Here is a 21667-nt window from a genome sequence, read left to right on the forward strand (position 1 = left end):
GTGTCCCTGACCGGAATTGAACCCAGGACCATTCAGACCGCTGGCCGATGCTCTATCCACTGAGCCAAACGGCTAGGGCTGGGAACTTCTTCATGTACATGTCTGGCACCTGGGCTGAGCTAACTCCACCAGCTAATTGAATTTTTCACATGGTGGCTGTGGGCTCCAAAAGCAGGTGTTGTAGGCTCCAGTGAACAGAGAGGAAGCCACATGTGGTGCTTTGTGACCGAGCCTCAAAGTCTCTTTCCATTACTTCTTCTGTGCTCTGCACATTCAGGCAAGGCAGGCCTGAGGTTGCCCAGATTGAAGAGGATAGAACATGGACCCAGCCTCTTAAGGAGAAGGCTCTCAGAGAATTTGTGGCCATGTTTTCAAACCACTGCAGTGACTATGTTATTTTGTCTTTTGCATTTTCTGTGTGTTGCCTGTAATACCGTGACAGTCACAAAATTTATCTAGTCCCCCCACCTCCAACCCTGCTATTCTGCCTATAACATGAATATCACCCAAATGGCACCATGGAATATAGGGGGCACAGGCTTCACCATTGATACCTCTTCTTCATCACCTGATTGACATTTTATTTTACAAATAGGAAAATATAAATTTATAATTAGTAAAGTATTCAACCTGGCTTGATTTATCTATATAAATAATAGGCTAATATGCAAAGTGTCCCCTCAGGAGTTCGATCGCTCACTATGACATGCACTGACCACCAGGCGGGGCGGCGTGGAATAAAGGAAGGCCCTGGCTGGCAGCTGGAAGGCCCCAATCAGCCCTGATCACTGGCCAGGCCTAGGGACCCAACCCGTGTACAAATTTCGTGCACTGGGCCTCTAGTATTAAAAGAAAATAACTTAGGCAGCAAGATAAAAAATATTCAGGCCTTTACACTTCAAAAATATCATGATGCTTTGTAGGAGTTATATACATCTATAATTAATTTCCAAACTAACTTTCTTAACCTTTGCCGAATGTCAGACTCTTAATTTAACAATTGAACATAGATATAGATAAATATCTTTGAAAAATATGTGTACGGCTTTGGAACAAGAAATGGGGAGATCTTTCAGCTATCAACTTTTATGTTTGTCATTTTACAAAAATTCATGGCCAAGATACATGATATGTTTTCATCTCCTCTTTATAATATCTAAAGCAGTAGGCTTTATTACCCAATTCTTATTCATCTAAGTCCACTGATGGAGGTACTGTTTACAAGATTCTTGCCCTAACCAGTTTGCTCAGTGGATAGAGTGTCGGCCTGCAGACTGAATGGTCCCAGGTTCGATTCCAGTCAAGGGCATGTACCTTGGTTGCAGGCACATCCCCAGTGGAGGGTGTGCAGGTGGCAGCTGATCGATGTTTCTCTCTCATCAATGTTTCTAACTCTCTATCCCTCTCCCTTTCTCTCTGTAAAAAATCAATTATATATATGATTCTTCAGTGCCCATGACAAAGTTTGATATTTTACTTATGTTTTCTTTCTTTGGCAAATTTTCAGTTGATCTGGCTAAAGTTGCAGGAGAATGGAAAATTTAAAGTTCAAAGAATGTATAAACAGCCTGGCTGTAGCATTCCATGCCCTTATTCATCATAGGCATGGCACTTATCAGAGTAGATTGGGGAGATTTCTTGTCATTTAGCAGTAGCTGTGAAAGAAGAGCCCAATCCCTTAGCTGTAGAATTGCATTGCTGTGGTCTTAACACCCTAATATTTAGATGGGTCACAACTAGGACTGCCTTCCAATATTTTATGTTTTAGATGATAAACAGGGCCTGCTACCAATCCCCATGTGTGTGGGAAGAAGGATGTTTCCCATACCAACAAGCATTTCTTGGGATACCAACTAGGTGTCCTACAGTTCAGCTCAATTTTGACATCACCTAGTGCATATGATTGAAATCTTGTTCAATTGTGTGTGTGTTTTTATGTCATCACAATTTTTTTCATAAAAATATTAAGTATAGCACTTGTATACATAAAGGAATATGCCTGGCCAAAAAATGGCTACTCTGTACTTTCTAAAGTCATGTAAGAAGTAACAGGTAAATAGTAGTTCTCCTGATTAACTCTGGGTAAATATAGTCTTGGATTTTTTGAGCCTGGTAACCGGGGAGGAAGCACGTAGCATCTCCTGATTCCATTGCTGACTAAGTCATTGCAATGAAAATGGCCATCTGTTGCTGGCTACATATACATACAAACTTCACGCATCATTTCAAAATGAGTGGGCATAACCACAAAGTGCATATACATAGTGGGCATGTACTTATTATGTTATATTACAATGAGTCAGCAAAACCCAGGGATCAAGTTGGCAAAGTTCGATTATGTTTGTTTACAATTAAACCTTGGGAAATTTTTTTAATTGCATAGTTTAAAATTCCTTAAAATTTGACATTTAGGCTCATGAGATTTTTAATGTTCTATTTTAAATGTTGAAGACTCAGGGTATTTTAATATAATACTTTTATGAATTATATTATACATTATACATGTACATATATATGCATGTATGTGTTCATATATGTACATATATGTGTGTGTATACACACACACACACACACACACACACACACACACTCACAGGGTGTTCCAAAAAATGTATACATTACTAAAAGCTGATAGCTCAATTGATGTTTTTTCTTTTCAGATTTAACCCATTGGAATTAATAATTATTTAAGTGTATATAATTTTTGGGACTATATATATGTGTGTGTGTGTGTGTGTGTGTGTGTGAGAGAGAGAGAGAGAGAGAGAGAGAGAATAATCTCGTAATCTCAGAGATTTTATAGTGGATTCATTTCTTTTGATTGCTATCTCTTGTTTTACTGGAGTCAGCCATTGTGTCTTAATATGTATTAAATATAAAATATAAATCAGTGATGTTACTTCACATCCTTTGACCTATAACCTAGAATGGAGTAACAGCCTGTGTAACCTAGGCATACTTGACATTTTGCTGGGACATATATTGCCTTTGCCAAACACCATTCCCCTCCTTTCTCCTACCATTTACATATTTTTTATTCTTCTACCTTTTAAAAGTATCTGATGAGCTGGTGATGTAATGACCTGTATATAGGCCGCAACTTGAGGGAGCCAAACAAGGAATTGAAGGCTTTTCTGGTTTTACTACATACCTGATTGCTGTTCTTGGAATAAACTACATGTTCTTTCCTGGAAATGCAGGAACATTTTGAGCTCTGACCAAGCTGAAATGAGGGATCAAATGGCCATCTGAACAATCTTCTGTATTAACTGATGACTCAATCAAATTATAAATTATAATCAAATTATAATTTATAATCAAATTATAAATTATATGTTATAATTTTCATCATAACATATGTGGTTTTCTGCCATATGGATGGTGGCACTAACACAGGCCTTTGTAAAGTTGTTGAATTATTGCAACAATTTATAATTCTGATCCTATGGGTTGCATAGATATTAATGAGGCAGATTATAGTTTTTGGAGTAGATTACATGGGCAATAAAAACAAATAAACTTCACTTTTTAAAATCCTTTAAAAACATTCTTAATGTATATTTTCATATACCCTAATATGAACCTAAACTTGTTTTTAGTTCTTGCTGACAGATCTAAAAACAGTGTGCTGTTGGTGTGCCTTTTAATTTCAAGCAGGTAATAAAGTCATTGCAGCAGTGTTTTCAAATCGAGATGAATAAAGCACATGGTAATACCTAAGATATACAATTTAGTATGCAAATTTTGTAGTTTTGTTGCTGGAGTGGTGTTTTTCTTTAAATTGCAGCACTTTAGGCAGCAGGAAAGAGCCATGTCATTGAGATTAAATACTAAAATTCCACAGATCTTGCAGTTAAAATCAATACATATCACACAAAGATAGAAAGACGAAATAGCTATTTAGTTGAGTGGCACATTTATCCTCGAAATTTTCTCCTACCTTGAATTAAGTTATTGTTCAAGAGTCTCAAGTTATTGTATATATCCTGGTATACATGCAATTATATATTTTGATAACTTCTTGATGTATATTGTATATAAAAATTTTATATATGTATACATATGTGCCTTTTTTAGCACATGAAAAATTCCTTCTTGTAAAATTAATTGACCTGATTTAACTAAAAGACAAAAAGAAATTTTTATATATTTGTAGCTATTCCTTTTTTTACAAGCTAGATAAATCACTTGATGCCACTTGGTCACTAAGCAATTGCCTAGAAAGTGTTCTTTTGTTACAGTCAACTAATTCCTTTAATTAAATAGTAACGTTTTGTAGGTGCTGTGTATCAATGTCAGAGCAATTGGCTAGCTACATCGTTCAAAGCAAGAGTTGGTAAATCTTACATTTTGAGGACCTAGTTTTCAGCATTTGAAAATTAATTAGTAAATAAATACTGTTGCCATCTCTAGATGTTGCTTGTCACACTGAAGTTGTAGTCTGCTTTTTTTGTATGGCATAGACAGGTTTTATGTAGATAATTTTTCTTGCAGTATCATGGGTACATATCTTTTTTTATTTTTAGGTCTTGTTGAGCCATTCATTCTAATACAATATTATTGAACTTTGTCAGGCACTGTGACTACTACTAAGAATGTAATGATTATTATGAGCACTTTATAAAATTCATTGGAAAACAGATATAAAGAAAAAAGCAAAACCACTCATTGTCTCCCAGTTCTTCATTCACTGCTATTAACTTTTTGGTATATTTTCTTCTGGTGATGGTGGTTGTTGGTTTTTGTTTGTTTTGTTTTTCCTAGGCATGCACTTTTTATTTTTTTTTAAATTAAAGCTCTAATAATCTTAAATATCCCATGACTTTTGTTATATGACTAATCTTAACAAGTTGAGATCTTGAAGTTTGTGTAAAATTCTATTGAGTAGATATATTATAATTTGCATCACCACTTTCCTATTTTTGAATATTTCCATTCATTAACTTTTTGCTCTTCTAAACAAATATCTAAATCATCTTCATACAATATATTCATAGAAGTGGGATTAGTTCGGTTTGTGGACACACTGTTATTTCTTGACATATATTAATAGATTTCTTTCCCAAAACATTATCAATTCACTTCCTATGAGCAAGCTGTATACGCAAATGCCGTTTATGCCTCATTGGTCATGGTCAGCTTGTGTGAATAAATGATCTTTCTCTTCCTCAAAATTCTGTCCCAATGCTCTTTTGAGAAATGGAAATGTAAGTGATTTAATGTTAGGTAACCAGAATGTTAGGTAACTGAGGGACAATTTTTCAATATTGTGCTATTTCTCCAGAGGAACCTGTTGGTGGTTTAGAGTGGAGAGTGTTTCATTGTGTGAGAAAACCTGTGCGTTCCATGGTCTTTAGTTACCCTGTGCCCAGCCCCCTCAGAGCCAGAAGCACTCTTGGATCATCAGATCAACTGTACCCAGTGGAGAATGCCTGGGAGTGAAGAATCTGTTGTTTAGCAGGATATAATTCACAGTGATAAAAATACATAGTATAAACGAACATATGTAATACGTATTACATGAGGGGTTTGCTATTCAATTGCAATTATTTTTACTTAAAATTTTCTACCCATTTACAGCTGTGAAATCATACATGCTCATTTCATATTTCTTGGAGGTTTTGCATGTGTGTGACATAACTGTGAGTGTGAGCAGTGGAATACATTATACATTCATTCCACAGTCTACCATAACTGTATTCTGACAGCCATCTAATTTTTATGGATGTGATAATAGGTAACAATAGCTTTTTTTTAAATTGATACTTGGTCTAGGTCAGTGATGGCGAACTTAACTCTGGTGCCGTGTCACATATAGAAATTTTTTGATATTTGCAACCATAGTAAAACAAAGATTTATATTTTTGATATTTGTTTTATATATTTAAATGCCATTTAACAAAGAAAAATCAACCCAAAAAATGAGTTCGCGTGTCACTTCTGACACGCGTGTCATAGGTTCGCCATCACTGATCTAGGTGCTGGCATAGGAGCCTCAGGTTTGACAATATCCAGATTTCTTAATGTCTTAGCATTAACTTTATTTGACCAGCTCAAACTAATGAACCACCAGAATGACATGATTTAAAAGACTATCTATCAATTGTATTGTTGGATATAAAAAGGGATTTTACTATGTTAAATTAAAAAAATAGTCTTTGACTTAAAATATCTATTAATGTACAAGTGTGTAAACAATTAAAATACTAATTTATCTGAAAGATAATTTATAAAATTTACTGAGCACATTATTGATATGAGGAAAAGTTATGAGATGGTAGCCCGAAGACTGAATGGAGTGGTACTTGACTGCCTGGGGAATTTGATAGGACTGGAAATCTGAAGTATCAGAAAAATAACTGAGTGAAAGTCATGAAAGAACTATTACTCTTCTCAAAAATATATCTGTGTTACAAAGTTCATAAAATGTGGGTGCAGGAGAAGCCTTTTTAAATAAATTTAAACGTTTTAAAATATGTACTTTAGCCCGGCCAGCATGGCTCAGTGGTTGAGCATCCACCTATGAACCAGAAGGTCACGGTTCAGTCCCCAGTCAGGGCACATGCCCAGGTGGCGGGCTCCATCCCCAGTGTGGGGTGTGGAGGAGGCAGCCGATCAATGAGTCTCTCTCATCGATGTTTCTAGCTCTCTCTCCCTCTCCTTCCTCTCTGAAATCAAGAAAAATAGACTTAAAAATAAAAATAAAATGTGTACTTTATGTTTTAGCATAAGGAAAAATGTAACAAATTATGTTGTTTTATATATGATATAAAATGCCTACAGAAAGTGCTTCTAATTTCTATAACCTGCTTTCCATTTCTTATGGGAAGAAAGACCATCTTCCTATTCCTCAGTGTTATTATTCCCAATTTCTTGAAAGACTTACGTACCTTTAACTTGTATCATTCTCTTTTTGAGGCATAATTTAAAATCATTTACAAATATCGTAGGGAAGCTGATACGTAAACGCTTGAATTGTTTGGTACACTGATGCTCTCCTGCCTTCTCTCAATCTCTAATAGCAAATCCCCTTTACCTCAACATTTAAAATGTGACAAGAAAATTAAACAACATGAACATGAACTAATAAATTTTCTTTTTTACCTGGAACTGGATAAAAATTTTAATGAAGGGAATGATAAAGAAATAGAATAACATCGCTTTTGAAGTGACCCATTCATTTAAGTACACAGAAGATAGCAAACAAGAAAATATCTATCTCTAAGACAAATACTCTAATATTGTTTCGTTGGTTGGTTTTGTTTTTGGTAGGAATTTAGCTATGGTAAAAAAGCATTGACTCCTGTAGCCATTGTGATTAATAATTTTGATCATCTCTATTTTCACCTCCCCGCTCCCAAAGACAATGTAGAATCCTAAATTGTTACAGCTCTTTTATAATTTCTATTGCTCCGAACCTAACTGGGAAACCTTCCTAGGTGAGGTTTTTTGTTTCTTTGTGTATGTCTTTTTCCACTCACAAGCTTACTACTAACTGAAGAGAAGGTGGATCTGAGAGGTTTTCCAGGGGGCAGATGACATCCTAGTCCCTATCTACAATAGGCTGAAAAATGGCCCCAAAGATACCAGGTCCTCATCCCTGGAACCCATGACTATCACTTCATCTGGAAAAATGGTCTTGAGAGGGGAGAGTATCTTGGATCATCTATATGTGCAAATGCAATCACGAGTGTCATTATAAGTGATGGTAGAGGGAAATTTGGGAAGAGGGGAAGGCAGTGTGAACAATGAGAGATTCAAGTGAGGTGGCAACAAACTAAGGAACAGCAGCAACCTGCAGACATTGGAAGCGGCCCAGGGTTAATTCTCAAACCCTACAGTCTTTGGAGAAAGTATGGCCTGTTGCCATCTTGATTTTGACCCAGTGATACTGATTTTGAACTTCTGGAGCTCAGAATCTTGAGGGAATAAATTTCTGTTGTTTATAAGGAACCAGATTTACAAATGTTAAAGCAGTCATAGGAGACAAAAACAATATTATTGCCTGCTTCTATAGCAGGAGAGTTAATCTGGAGATAGTTTTTGTTAAGTCTTCTTTGACAAGTAGAAGAAACAATTTGGAAGGAGATTGGATTGAGAGCTATTTAGTTTATTTATTTGTTTAGATGATTGTAGAAGTGTCATTGTTCTTGATATTTACTTTGTTAACTGACTTTTCTCTGGCTTTGTGGCTTCTGTTTCTTTTTTGCATTTTAGTTATGAACTGCATTTTGATGTGTGACACATATGTGTAAAATAGCATTTGTAATGGTAATAATTGGATAAGAATATACTTTCATAATGATTTGTGACTTCAATACACTTTTTAAAACCATGTGAAATAAAAACAAATAACTAATTCGAATGTATAATTGCGATTTGATACTGTTTAGCTCTAGAATAATGAATAAGAAGTCATTAATTGGAAGTTAATATGTAACATCGGCATGGTTTATCTTGTATTTGGGGTATTGCATACTTCAGTTGATACCTAGTGTACATTTGGGATTTATTCGCACCACACCTCTGGGTTTGGTAGTGTATTAGTTATGAAGAATATTAATATTGCTGCAGAACAATTACATGTTCATTTGCTAACTGTTTAAAATTCATGCATAATTTATTGAAATGAATAGATATTTTATAAATAAGCCTTCTTGTTCTCAAGGGCCCCAAACCGAAATACATATGCTAATGTGAGCTACTTTTTACCTTCAACATAAAAAATTTAATATGTAGTGATATATTAATCTCATTAATGCTAGGTTTCACTTCTTATAATTATGCTGTTAATCAAGGTATATACTTCTAAGCCTCTCTGAATATTGCCATATTTCCAAATACGACGTTACTGCTATGATTACTGGACTGCCCCTTGTGTTGGCTTGACCATAACAAATGAGATGTAAAACTGACCAGAGTGAATTGTTGCCCTACTTCAGGCCAAGAACCTCATTACGTAAAACTCATTTCTTCATATACAAAAAACACTCATGTTGAATATTAATTTTTGGTTTTAATATTTATGTACTCAGGCAAAAACAAATAAAATAAATTTGCATTAAATATAGGGTTTCTTGATGTATTTAGAAATAGGGAGTCTTTTAAAATTCTTAAAACAATGCATAGTTTTCCAAGGAAGAAATTGTAATGCCAAGAAGTTAAATAACATATTCAGGTTTACCCAGCTATGTGTATATGCATTTTTTGAAACTAGATCTCCTGACTTTAAGCTTTGTGTTCTGTTACATGTCATTTTCTTAAAGATAGATATGCTAGAAGAAATATTACTCTTCAGTTTTTCTCTTCTTTGTAATGTTTTATTGTAGCTTCTCCCCGTTTTTCCTCTCCCTGCCCTCTTCTGCTGGTCATTGTTTTTCCATTTTCCATGACGATGCTGTGCAGAGTTTTGATGGGTGAGATTTAACATTCAATATATAGTCATTAGGTCAAGTCAGAATACCCATAAACTTATAGGTGAACCTAGTTTTGTTACTTACAATTAATTGGACAAATCATTTCATCATGCTAAATACCAGACCTCTTCATGTTGTTGTTCAGCTGTCACGTGAGGCGTTGCTGCTCTGGGGTAGAACCCCAGTAAGCTATGAATTTAGCATCATTTCCTATTTAAGTTAGTTGGTATCTAAGCAATGTGGAATGAAAACAAGCATTGCACATATGAGGAAACTCAGTTTTCTTGTAAGATGCAGACTGCTTACAATATGTAGAACATTTAAATAGTCTGGAAATACCTTTGCATTTTTCTATTATGTACATGTCTCTATTCAGTTTAATTTTAGTGTAAACTTTAGAAAGTATGTCAACTTTTTCTTTCTGTCTACCAAAACTTTTGTATATTAAAAAATTGAATGAAGCTAGACTGGTAAAATTTCATTATATGAAATGTCTAGCTCTATGCTACTTCAGGTGATAAAAAATTAAAAATTTGAAGCATTTTTTGTTTTATTTAATCTTTTTCTTTTGTAACTTCTCAAATGAAGTCAGTTGTGAAATTGGAAATCATTCACCCTCTGCACAATTTTGAATATTTTTAAAATTGATTTCAGAGAGGAAGGTAGAGGGAAACAGAGATAGAAACATCAATGATGAGAGAGACTCATTGATCAGCTGCTGCCTGCGCGCCTCACACTGGGGATCAAGCCTTCAACCTGGGCATGTGTCCTGACCTGGAATTGAACCATGTCCTCCTGGTTCATAGGTCAACACTCAACCACAGAGCCATGCTGGCCAGGCCAAGTTTGAGTATATTGTTGAAAAAAATTTCAAACAATAATGTACAAATTGTATATTTAAATTTTATCAATCGGGTATTAAGAACTACTTTTTCAATAAAAAATAATTCTAAACATAAACAGTTTATATAGCACGTATGTTATTTGATGAAAGTTTTTCTTTCACTTTAAACGTTAGCAATGTGAAGGACAAATTCATATGGTACTACCAATAACTGGTTTGAAAGCATTGCCATAATGGTCATAATTAATGATGGGAATAAATGAATATTCTTCAATGGATTTTTTTTAAAAATTGCTGTTACTAAATACACCCTCCTTCTAATCTGTTATTCTTTATGACAGCATCCGTTTGTTTTCTACATAACTCTCAATTTTTAATAATTAACTTGAAAAAATAATAAAATAATGAATTTGTTGATTTATTGTTACTGTGTCTCCCTGGCCTTATATTGTGAATGCTCAATGTGAAAAACAGCCTAGCAATTAGTAGTTACTGAATAAATATTTATCATAAATTTTGGAGGAACAATCTTGAAAAAGACTAGCCAGTGTAGAGATCTATGCCAGCTAGTCTTATCCCTTATGTAAGGATGTTTGTAACTTAGGTGTATGTAAGATGGAAACTATGTTTTTATACAATTAAGGTTTAAGGGCTACAACTGAAAATGCTTACTTCATCTCAATCTGTATCAGAAAATAAAACCTGCTTATAGGCTTTTTTGCATTGTATCTGATTCCAAATATGCATTTTCATTAAAATAGAAACATCAATGATGATGCACGCCTCACACTGGGGATCAAGCCTTCAACCTGGGCATGTGTCCTGACCTGGAATTGAACCATGACCTCCTGGTTCATAGGTCAACACTCAACCACAGAGCGTTGAAAGACACTGGCTGTCCTTAACTTTCCTCTATATGTATCTTCTCCATTTACCTCTATGGGGAACATATTGTACAGTTGCATTCACTATCTCTCCTATATGATTTGATTTTTCTTTTTTAACAATATTGTTAGCAGCTTTATGGAGAGAAATTTCACACCACAAAATCCATCCGTTTACAGTGATTTCTAGTATATTTAGATATTTGGTGGTTTCTAGTATTTTTAGAGTTGTGCAACCATCACCACAGTCAATTTTAGAACATGCTCATCACCCTAAAAGAAACCCTGTATACATTAGCAGTCACTCTCCATTCCCTCATTGCCCAGCTCCTGGCAGCCACCACCTACTTTCTATATAGATTTGCAGGTCGTGTCAGAATCTCATTTCTTTTTATGACTGAGCCACATTCCATTGTGTGGATGTGCTACCTTTTGTTTATCCAACAGTTCTAAATATTGGACATTTTTGTTGTTTTTTTATTGCAAAAAAAATACTATGGATATTCATTGATGTTATTGTGGATACAACATTCCTTTTTTCCTGGATAGACACCTAAGAGTGCAATTAGTGCGGCGTGAGGTAACCCTAGGTTTCACTTGAAAGAGTTCTTTGCTTTCTACAGCAGCTGCACCACTTCAGTCTCACCAGTCTCTTCCATGTCCTCGCCAACACTTGTTATTGTCGGACTTTTTTCTTTTACCCATCCTTGAGTCTAATGATGTTGAGCACCTTTTCTTGTGTTTGTCATGTCCATCTTCTCTGGAGAAATATCTGTTCAGACATGTTTCCAATTTTTCTCTTTAGCTGCTTGTCTTGTATTGAGTCAAAAGAGTTCCAGAGGGATTCTAGATTGGCTTTCAGTCTTAAAAGGAAATTTTTAACGTGATGTTAAGGCAGTTGCAACTTTATTTAGATTAACACTTTTCTTTAAAGCCTTTTGGGTTTTGGAAGTGTTCTTCCAAAAGTAGTAGTTAGAATGTCTTCATAACATAGCATGGACAGAGGTAGCTTTGTGAAGGCCCTCATAAAGTCCAGTATCAGATTTCAGCTACATTGTTGTTAAATAAGGAAAAAGTGTTCTAATTCATCATTCACCATTTCTATAATGTTTCCTGATGTTTCAAGCAAAATATCTAAGCTATCCAAAATTAAATGGTGGTGTACCTATGACATTTGAGTTTAATATTTGATGCATTGCCTTAATCCATGCTACTCCCAAAGGCCAGTGATCTGTAATGATTCGCGATTTTGCCTCAGTGTAAATTTTAGTTCATTACACTCTAAGGTGGGGATGTGGAAAGGAGTCAGTACATGAATTAGCTTCTGATTTCTGCATTGCTGTGCCTTCCTCCTTATTTCATCAGACGTAGAAACCAGAGAAAGAAAAAACACACCCACAACCATGTTTCATGAATGAAATAATGAGTAAGAGGAGTATTCATTAATTTGAAGATTTGTAATGGTCTTAGGGCCTCAAGAAGGTTAAAGATCACTCCGTTAGCTAATCAGAGCTAGCCATTTCTAAATATTTTTTTTTCTTTATTTCACTTGTTTACTGTCCTTTTATAAGTTTATTGCCTGGAGAGGCATGATTTTAATAAGAGGAAACTTGTTGTAATGCATCATATCCCATCTGTGAAAGTATTTGCTCTTTAAAAGTACAGATGTGGGACCACTCATGCCCTAGTTTTTTGGGGTTTTTAATGTATGTATTTATAAACATATACATTATTATGAATACATAAATTATTAAGCCTTTAGGCTTTGAGAGCCATTCATATATTTGTATGTAGTTTAGTCTTTTGGACTTTACTAATTACATTACACATTCATCTCTCCTAGAACCACCAAGACCCATTGCTCCTCCCCAGCTGCTTGGTGTTGGGCCTACATATTTGCTGATCCAGCTAAATGCCAACTCCATCATTGGCGATGGTCCCATTATCCTGAAAGAAGTGGAGTACAGGATGACATCAGGTTCCTGGACAGAAACGCACGCAGTCAACGCTCCAACCTATAAGTTATGGCATTTGGATCCAGACACTGAATATGAGATCCGTGTTCTACTTACCAGACCTGGTGAAGGTGGAACGGGGCTCCCAGGACCTCCGCTGATCACCAGAACCAAATGTGCAGGTAAGACTGAGTAGCAGGCCACTCTGCGTAGTGGTTACATCTTGCATAAAACATATAATATACATACAATATTGAAAGTTCTAATTATTTGGCACATGATATGATCACACTATTCGAAGAGTTTCAGTGAATTTGGTAAATTATAGCTTTGGTTCCGTCATAATTTGACTGATTTGGGAGCAGTGGGAGTCTTTCTCTACATTATTCAGTATTATTTTGTATCCATAATCTTTTCTTGTATGGTAATTTTTCTCAGTTTGCTTATATTCACCCCAAAATCTCTGATAGACACAGGTGAAAGTATTGAGAGCAAGCCTTGGCAATTCAAGCATATTCTAAATACCCTCCTATGGTGTGGATATTGTCTTCCTCAACCATTGCAGAGGGATATCTGATAATATAAGAAATGTTCCTCTGAACCAAGTTTCAGTGACCAGCCCTTTTATTCAGAAAATTCACTTGTTGAGGATTAAGTGAACAGCTACAGAATACATTCCCTATGCCTGAAACAGTGGTGAAAATAATAACATATGGAGAAAACACAAAGAAAGAATAAAAAGTAATATATAACATAAATCATAGTTCCTCATTCTATCATGCTGTTATAGTGGAAGAAATTGTTAGCTATTTATTAAAAGCCACTGAAAAATTTAATCGTCTAAGTTATTAGATTATATTTTTCATTGCACTCTTTATTTTGTTATTGAACATAGTTGAGTTGAAAGACCTTTTTTATTCTATCAAGCATTATGTTGAAACACCTGCAGAGTTAGTGCATGAATCTATGTGTCTTGAAAACTTAATGATCTAGATTCTGAAAATTGAAAAAGAAGACTGTGAGGATCTATGAGAACGCAAATGTCTATACAATGTCTTTTGTTTCTTGAACATCTGTTTAGCATTTACAATATTTTGGGGCTATCCACCAAGAATACTGATATCAAATCAAAATAAAACCCATGAAATCACTTTTTATACTGTCATCCTTAAATATTTTTTTAATCTGGCTTAATTTTATAAACATATATTATGTTTATATTGAAAGGTTTTCACAAATAGGAAGTTTAACTGCTCAGTCATTAGTCTCAATCATTAGTCTGAGATTTAGACAATAAAGATTCTACTAATTTTCTAATTATTCCTGTGATTGAAAAGCAGCTTAACTCAGAAGGCTGTGTATACATTTCCATGGTCCAACTAAATCACACAATTTGCTTTACAGAGTATCTGTACTGGTGTGTCCTTTCATTCTAGGAAATGTGACATATTGTTCTCATTGTAGTAGATGAACTTTCTAAGGGAGAGACATGTTCACGCCACAAGCTCAACTAGTCAGAGGAATAATTTAAAGAGGAGACAGTTTTGAAGTTGAGAAGTGGCTCATTCTGTCTTTCGAGGTTAATATTCCATGCCAACAGGAAACAATGAACAATGGGGTTCATTTTACAAAGGAACCTACACACTTTCAAATAAAAATTACCTATTTCTACATTTAATTTTTATAGCTGTATACAAAGTAGAACCATAGTGGTAATTCTGCTGTGCCAGGAGTCTGCCTCTTGATGTCCTGTGCCCAAACTTCTCTTTTAAATATCACATTTGCCTTCTTATTTTTATTTTATTTTCATCAAAATAGACAAAAATTAACAGTATCACACAATGTATTGCTAATAATAATGTAATTTTTGTTTAACTTGGGAATGATTTGATATTGGTTATTGATGTGAGGGCCAATGGAGATTGCCAGTCAATGGGATTTTATTTTAAAGCTAGGTCTTCTGTATCAAGTGGATGCCAGCATGGTAATGAGCACTGACTAATCCTCATTGAATGCTTATGTTCAGAATCCATATTGAACTGAAATTAAAATGCCTATTGAAATGCAATAAAAATATTGACTAGAAAAGTGTTTTGAGGTATTCTTAAGATTAATCTTACCTGTGTGGGAGGGAATAGAGTGAAAATAACATGCCCACATAACTGTTTTCAAATGTAAAAATGTCTCGACATTTTGGAACTATATTGTTTTTTTTCTAATTCTTTATTTGAGGAATATTTAATTTGTGGGCTCTGTAGTATACAGTGGTATCAGGCTCACTCTTAGTTTGCATTTCAGCTGGAGAGAGTTTATTTGTTTTTAAAACTATCACATGTGGTAAGTCTTAGTCTCATGTTTGTTAATTTATTAATGTCCTCAGAAGTTGTGTTTGATACAGATTTTTATAGTAAAAAGTGCTTATAGACTAGATATTTACATACATTATAGATTTGAAAGAACTTGGGGTTACTATTTTACAAGGATTGTCTACTAATCTTGCTCAATTGTTAGAAATGGAGGGAAAGCTTATGAAAGCATATATTGTATTAACTCAAACAATTTTTGAAAAGCAGAAGTTGAATATAACTGATGAACATTAAATATCTAAATACAGAGTCAGTGTTGATTAACATTACAATGTCCATCTACTTCCCTTCTTCAAGATTCATATCCTTTCCTCCAAATATAAGATTCCTCAGACTTACCAGGACTGACCCTGGCCTCAGCCTGGTGTTCTATAACAAGAAAATAGAACACAACTTATACTAACTATGCTATTATCTGATATTTAGTATGGATTTCAAAAGCTTAAAAATTCTTCCTGAAATGGTTGTGTTTTCATGCATGCAAGCCCTTATCACAAGGGCTGGCATGTAGGGAGTGTTACGTAAAACATAGCCATTATTATTGCTCTTATAGTCATTATTAGTGAAGCTGTGTGGTTGTTGTTGTTGTTTTTTAATGAACATGCATTACTTCAAAATTAAAACATCCTTTTGAAAAGCAAAAAAAATAAAATTCTTTCTAATCTAATTGTATTAACTTGTGCAAGCTCTGAATACTAGTTCTGTAACTCATTTCATTTTAATCAAGACAGGGAGAATGCCAGAGTGTAGTTGTAGTGTTTTACCATTAATATCAGGTGATTGAATAAATGTTGACTATTTTGATACGCCCTACATTTTAGACCACCAAGAAGCCTAATCCTAATATATATAAAGATCTAGGTGCCATCACGACCAAAAGGGCGACCGGTCACCATGAAGTGCATGGCGCACCTCTCGGTCCCCACCCCCCTCCCCCCAAACTGCTCACCATGAGGGGGGCCTGGAGGTGGGGCGGGACTGGGGACTGTTGAGCAGTGGTGGCGGGCTTCTTTGCAGGGTGGCCCTGAGCTTAGCAGAGCAGTCACTCAGGTGGCAGCGAGTTTCGCAAAGCAGTTGCGGGGCGGGGGAGTTTTGCGAAGCAGTCGAGGGGCCGCGAGCATTGCGGAGCGTCCAGTGGTGAGCTTCACAGGGTGGTAGCAAGCTTCGCAGAGCAGTCGAGGGGCCGCGAGCATCACAGAGCGTGCCGGGGTGGGGAGCTTTACATAGCATCGCAGGGCAGCAGAGGCCATGTGACGGGGGCCAGGCTAGGCCTAGGCACCCTAACCGCGCACAATTTCGTGCGCACTGGGCCTCTAGTCTATAATAATAAAAGCGTAATATGCAAATCAATTGAATAGCCGAACAGCAGAATGACCATCTGGACGACTTCCCGATGAAGCCAGGGCTGCGAGGGCTGAGGCAGCTGCGGCTGCGAAGGCCTACTCTTGCACGAATTTCATGCATCGGGCCTCTAGTAATAAGTATAAAATCTTTGCTGTGTTTGTGTCTGATACCAATTTCACATGAATTTCTTGTAGATAACAAATATATGATGATTATTTTCTGCCTCTGCAACATTCTTATTTTATTTTGGTGTAGCTCAGAGGGAGAATATTTTGCTATTAAATACCAATCAAAAAGTACATTAATTATAATTTACTGTTAAGTTTTCCATTTTAATGTATTTAAGCCAATGAAATTTTATTTCTGGCAATAGTATATTTATTTTCTTGGCAGAAATCTGTCTGTACATAATTGTACAGCAAGTTAATTAAATGGTTATGTATGTGTGTCAATGAGGAAATTTTGTATTTTAACACATTGATGTAGATTTTCATAGTTAAGTATTGATTAATACTGCTTTATAATTAGCATATGAAGTTAATTTATCATGATATTTTATTTGCCAACCAATCCTGTGAATTACATATATTATTATCTAATTTTGTAGCTCGTGAAAGTGAGACTCAGGAAAAACAAACAAGACTTGTCTCATGTTAGACAACTCGGCAGCTTTGGCTCAAACCCATTTTCTGAAAATGGGCTTTTACTTGATAAGCCTGAATTTTTTTCCACTCCCCCTGATTTCTTTTTTCTTTCATGAATAAATGAAAGTACAACATACAAATCTGGGAGAGACATACATTTTTATAAATCATACCTGCATGGTTAACTTATTCCCTCAAAAACATAGTTTGATGTCCTTAACTTCACTTTTATTGAAAGCATAATTTATTAATGTGCTTAAAACTCAAGTTAAATATTTTAAACAGTCAAAGAAGTGTTAAAAAATGTTTTAATGTATCCTTATCGGAAAATGTCACACCTAGCTGCCAATGCTTTTCTTTTCTTTGTTTTGTGTTCTTTCCAAAGCGCATTAAAATCATTTGGTGGGTGAAATTACCTGCTTCAGGGTCTCTCAAGTTAGGCCAGGGGGTGACTGCAGTCTCTGGGGGCTGTAGCCACTGATGCTTGGCTCCTGCTTCTCTGTGCACCTGGGGGTTTGATGATTTCACTCGGAGCTTACAGCCCAACCCATGGTATTCACATAATGCTTCTTCAGGCATTTTATACATTTTAAAGAAGGTATAAATGTGAAGTTGTCTTAAATGGGAAATAATTCAAGAACTCCATTAAACAATCAAAGAATGTATGCTTCTGCGTGTGTGCGTGTGTGTGTGTGTGTGTGTGTGTGTGTGAGTGTGAGTGTGTGTGAGTCTGTCTGTTTCCCCTGGGTATACCATCTGGTATTGAAGCTAAGAAAATACAGTTTCTCTTTCTCTTATTAAATGGAAATAAAATATGCCATCCTCCCAAATAGTCTGCATCGCATGCTTTGGCAATTGCATGTTAAAATTGCTCTTTTAAAATTGCCTTCTCCTTCTGGGTAACCCACTGTGGTGCTATGCTATGATTAACTGACATTTGAGCAGCATCTCCCTCATGGGAAGGTCAAGAGTTCAGGTTGTCCAGGATGTGATATATTTATGCAGTTGGGAAAACTACTTTCTGTCCTTATATTGAGGTTTGATGCTCTTGGCAATTTTCAGTGAAACATGTAAATCTATGAAGCAGTCCAAAGGAGAGTGTCTTATTTTACACGTAAACATTTACTAAAATGCATTTTTTTCTCTCCTAAGTTCAAAATGGAAGGAAAACGAAACGAAACTCAGTCATAGACCAGAAACCACTAGGTGAGGAATTGAATTTTGGCCTTATGGCTACAACTTCATCAGCAAAATGGAACTATATATTGATTTTTACTGTGGTCCAAGATAGTTATCAATCATAAAGACTAGGTATCATTGAAGCTCAGCCATGAGGTTAAAACAAAATAAACAACTTTTGTAAGAATTGGTTTGGTTTCCAGTGTAAGGCTGACATCTCTGTTTTCAATTGAAGGCTTATATCAATACTTATTTAAAAACTTGCTTAATTGTGTTAATTTCTTATATATATGGTCTTCATATGGCTTCTTTATTGGTTTTGAGCAAGAATTTAAAAAAGCAATGCTATTATTTTAAAATTAAAAATAACCAATAAAAAGCTATAAGAAAAGCAATGGAAAGCAGTTCTTTAATTTTCATAAAACCTGAACATGTAAAATTATTTTTTAGATTTTTCTTTTGGTGAGTAATAGCTCAGTTTTGTTTTTCAGATTCTATCAAGAATATCTCAGTTTGAAAGACATTTATTTATTTAGTAAAATCATTTATTGGTTTCTTCCTTTGATAACGGCACTGGGCTAAGTACTAGGTCTTCAAAGTTATGCAAGCAATGCCTTGCACTTAGGCCGCTAGTAATCACCAGGGCCAGACCTATCAACAAAGTGACAGAATCTAGAGGAAGAAGCTGTTCTTTAAGGGAGTGTTTAGATAAGCTGTGGCCAGGAAAGGATGCCTTTTAAGCTGCATCTTAAAAATTAGCAGTGTTTTTTAACGCAGGAAAGAATAGAAAATAAATTAAAATCAGAAGAATCCACATGGTGAGCCCAGTAGTATGTATTGCTGCTGATTTGGGGTTCTGAACACAGATGAGGCATTGGCTATTTCTGAGCTGTGGTAGGACCGAGGCTGCAGGTGGGATGTGGCCAGGTCTGGCATGTCCAGGCTGTTCTCCTCTTGTTTTTAAGAAACAGATCAGCATGACCAGATTCGCCTATATAAAGGATCGCCCCATTTCTGTGGAGGATGAGTTTGAGCTAAGGAAAAACTGGGGGCAGGGAGACTAAGAAAACATGCTTAGAAAAATTTTAAAGTATGCTGGCTGTCATCCTCTTCTACAGCATGTCTCGCTCATTTTCCATCAAAACCAGGCGATTTGACATTCCTGGCCAAATATGTCATTCCTAATAATCAAGAAAGTTCCCTTCATTAAAGGATTTTAAAGTCATTTTTTTAGGTAATCTAACTTTATTGTTTGAGTTACTTTTGTTTTAAAAATATCTACATTTTCCAATGTCAGTAACATTTATGCAAAACCCATTGTACAACACATTATTTTAGAAGAAAAATTGCAGAGAAATTCAAGAGCTACTGTGCATTTGATGAGATGTATTTATTTCATAATTTATTGAGGTGAACGTTGTGTACATTGCCATGCTTAGGACAGCAGAAGATACAATATTAGTATGACAGGATTCCCCACTTCATCAGTAAAGGGACACTCTAGAGCAGCCGTGGGCAAACTACGGCCCGCGGACCGGATCCCGGCCCATTGAAATGAATAAAACTAAAAAAAAAAAAAAAAGACCGTACCCTTTTATGTAATGATGTTTACTTTGAATTTATATTAGTTCACACAAACACTCCATCCATGCTTTTGTTCCGGCCCTCCGGTCCAGTTTAAGAACCCATTGTGGCCCTCGAGTCAAAAAGTTTGCCCACCCCTGCTCTAGTGTTAGAACCGTAATATCAAAAACATAATAAGTGATATAATAAAAATACAAAGTGCTTTGTAAATTCAGAAATGAGAAGGAAAATTTCTGACCAGAAGTTTGTTTTCTCAAGTAATATGCTTGAATGCAGTATTAACCTTGTTTTCTGAATAGAGCTGGGTTAACACTTCTGTTGAATGAACCCACAGACTTTTCTCTGATTTCTTAACTATGAAACAATGCATTAAACAATGTTTAGCCCATTGTCACCATTAGGATGATTTACCTTTTTCCTGTCTACCAACACATAGTGAAATTATATGCCAGATGGCGGTATTAAATATAATTCATATTTTACTTTACATCATCAAAATAACTTGTTTGGTTTATTTGAATTATCTTGGGCTTTGTGGATTATAGAAATGTTGTTTTAAATTTCTATAGGGCACATATTCTAAATTTCCATTGGGGGGGTGGAGATATAATATAATCAATTTATGTTAACTCTGCTAATGATCTAGGACCTCCCAGCATAAGACTCATGAAGTTGAAAAAATATGAAAATCATCTTTCCACCTACCTTTTCTGTTCCTTTTTTTTTTTTAACCTCCGAAAGGGATGTCTAGTTAACCATATATGCATTTCCTTATAGGGAATATCTTTAGTAGCTGTGTAATTAAGTTTATTAAATAGAGTTGGGTTGCTTTGAGCTCATAATTGTCTTGTAATTTACTTGGTTGATAGAAAGCATTTGTTAACCAGTAAAAATGACACAATTTTATTTATCTGTAGTACTTTACCACATGCTGAGTCTGTTAACGATATCATTAGGTACTCTTTTTATTGGCTTCGTTTGTTTTTATTGAATTTTGCATACTACAATAAAGCTGACAGGTGGAAATGATTTGAATAATAGCATCAATCCCATTAAGTGTCCTAGATTTTTCCTCTGGTCCTAGGTCTTTTTTTTAATATCAGAAAGTAGAAATAAAAAATAATATATTAAGTGATAATAACAAAAGAGTGTCTGAAGGAGAAAATGACATAGATAGAATAAAAATGCTATAGATCTAGATAGGGAACACTAAAGGATGAGTTGAATGTAGAGATGAGTTCAAGGGACTAAACCTGTGAGTTTCCGACTTCTCTGAGTCTGCCATTGTGCTTACACCAGTGCAGAGACTTGTCCTTGATTTTCTTCCTCCTTTTTACCCAGAGAATCTACCTCTGTTTTCAGTTGTCACCCCGCTGTTTTTCTCCCCTTAGTTAAATTATAATTTACTAGAGGCCCAGTGCATGAAATTCATGCACTCGGGGGGGGGGGGG

At 35.4% G+C, this 21667-nt stretch overlaps 1 protein-coding gene across 5 annotated transcripts in view; it reads left to right on the top strand.

Moving 5' to 3' along the window:
- Positions 1-21667, top strand: part of PTPRK (protein tyrosine phosphatase, receptor type K) — a 466477-nt gene that overhangs the window by 279692 nt on the left and 165118 nt on the right. For all 5 annotated transcript variants that reach the window (XM_006095061.2, XM_006095062.2, XM_023759153.1 and 2 more), the window contains exon 7: positions 12988-13281. In XM_006095061.2, the coding sequence (XP_006095123.1) occupies positions 12988-13281 (294 nt within the window). The remainder of the gene's footprint in view (positions 1-12987; positions 13282-21667) is intronic.

The sequence above is a fragment of the Myotis lucifugus genome, unplaced genomic scaffold (assembly GCF_000147115.1).
Source record: "Myotis lucifugus unplaced genomic scaffold, Myoluc2.0 scaffold_150, whole genome shotgun sequence".
NCBI classification, from domain to species: domain Eukaryota; kingdom Metazoa; phylum Chordata; class Mammalia; order Chiroptera; family Vespertilionidae; genus Myotis; species Myotis lucifugus.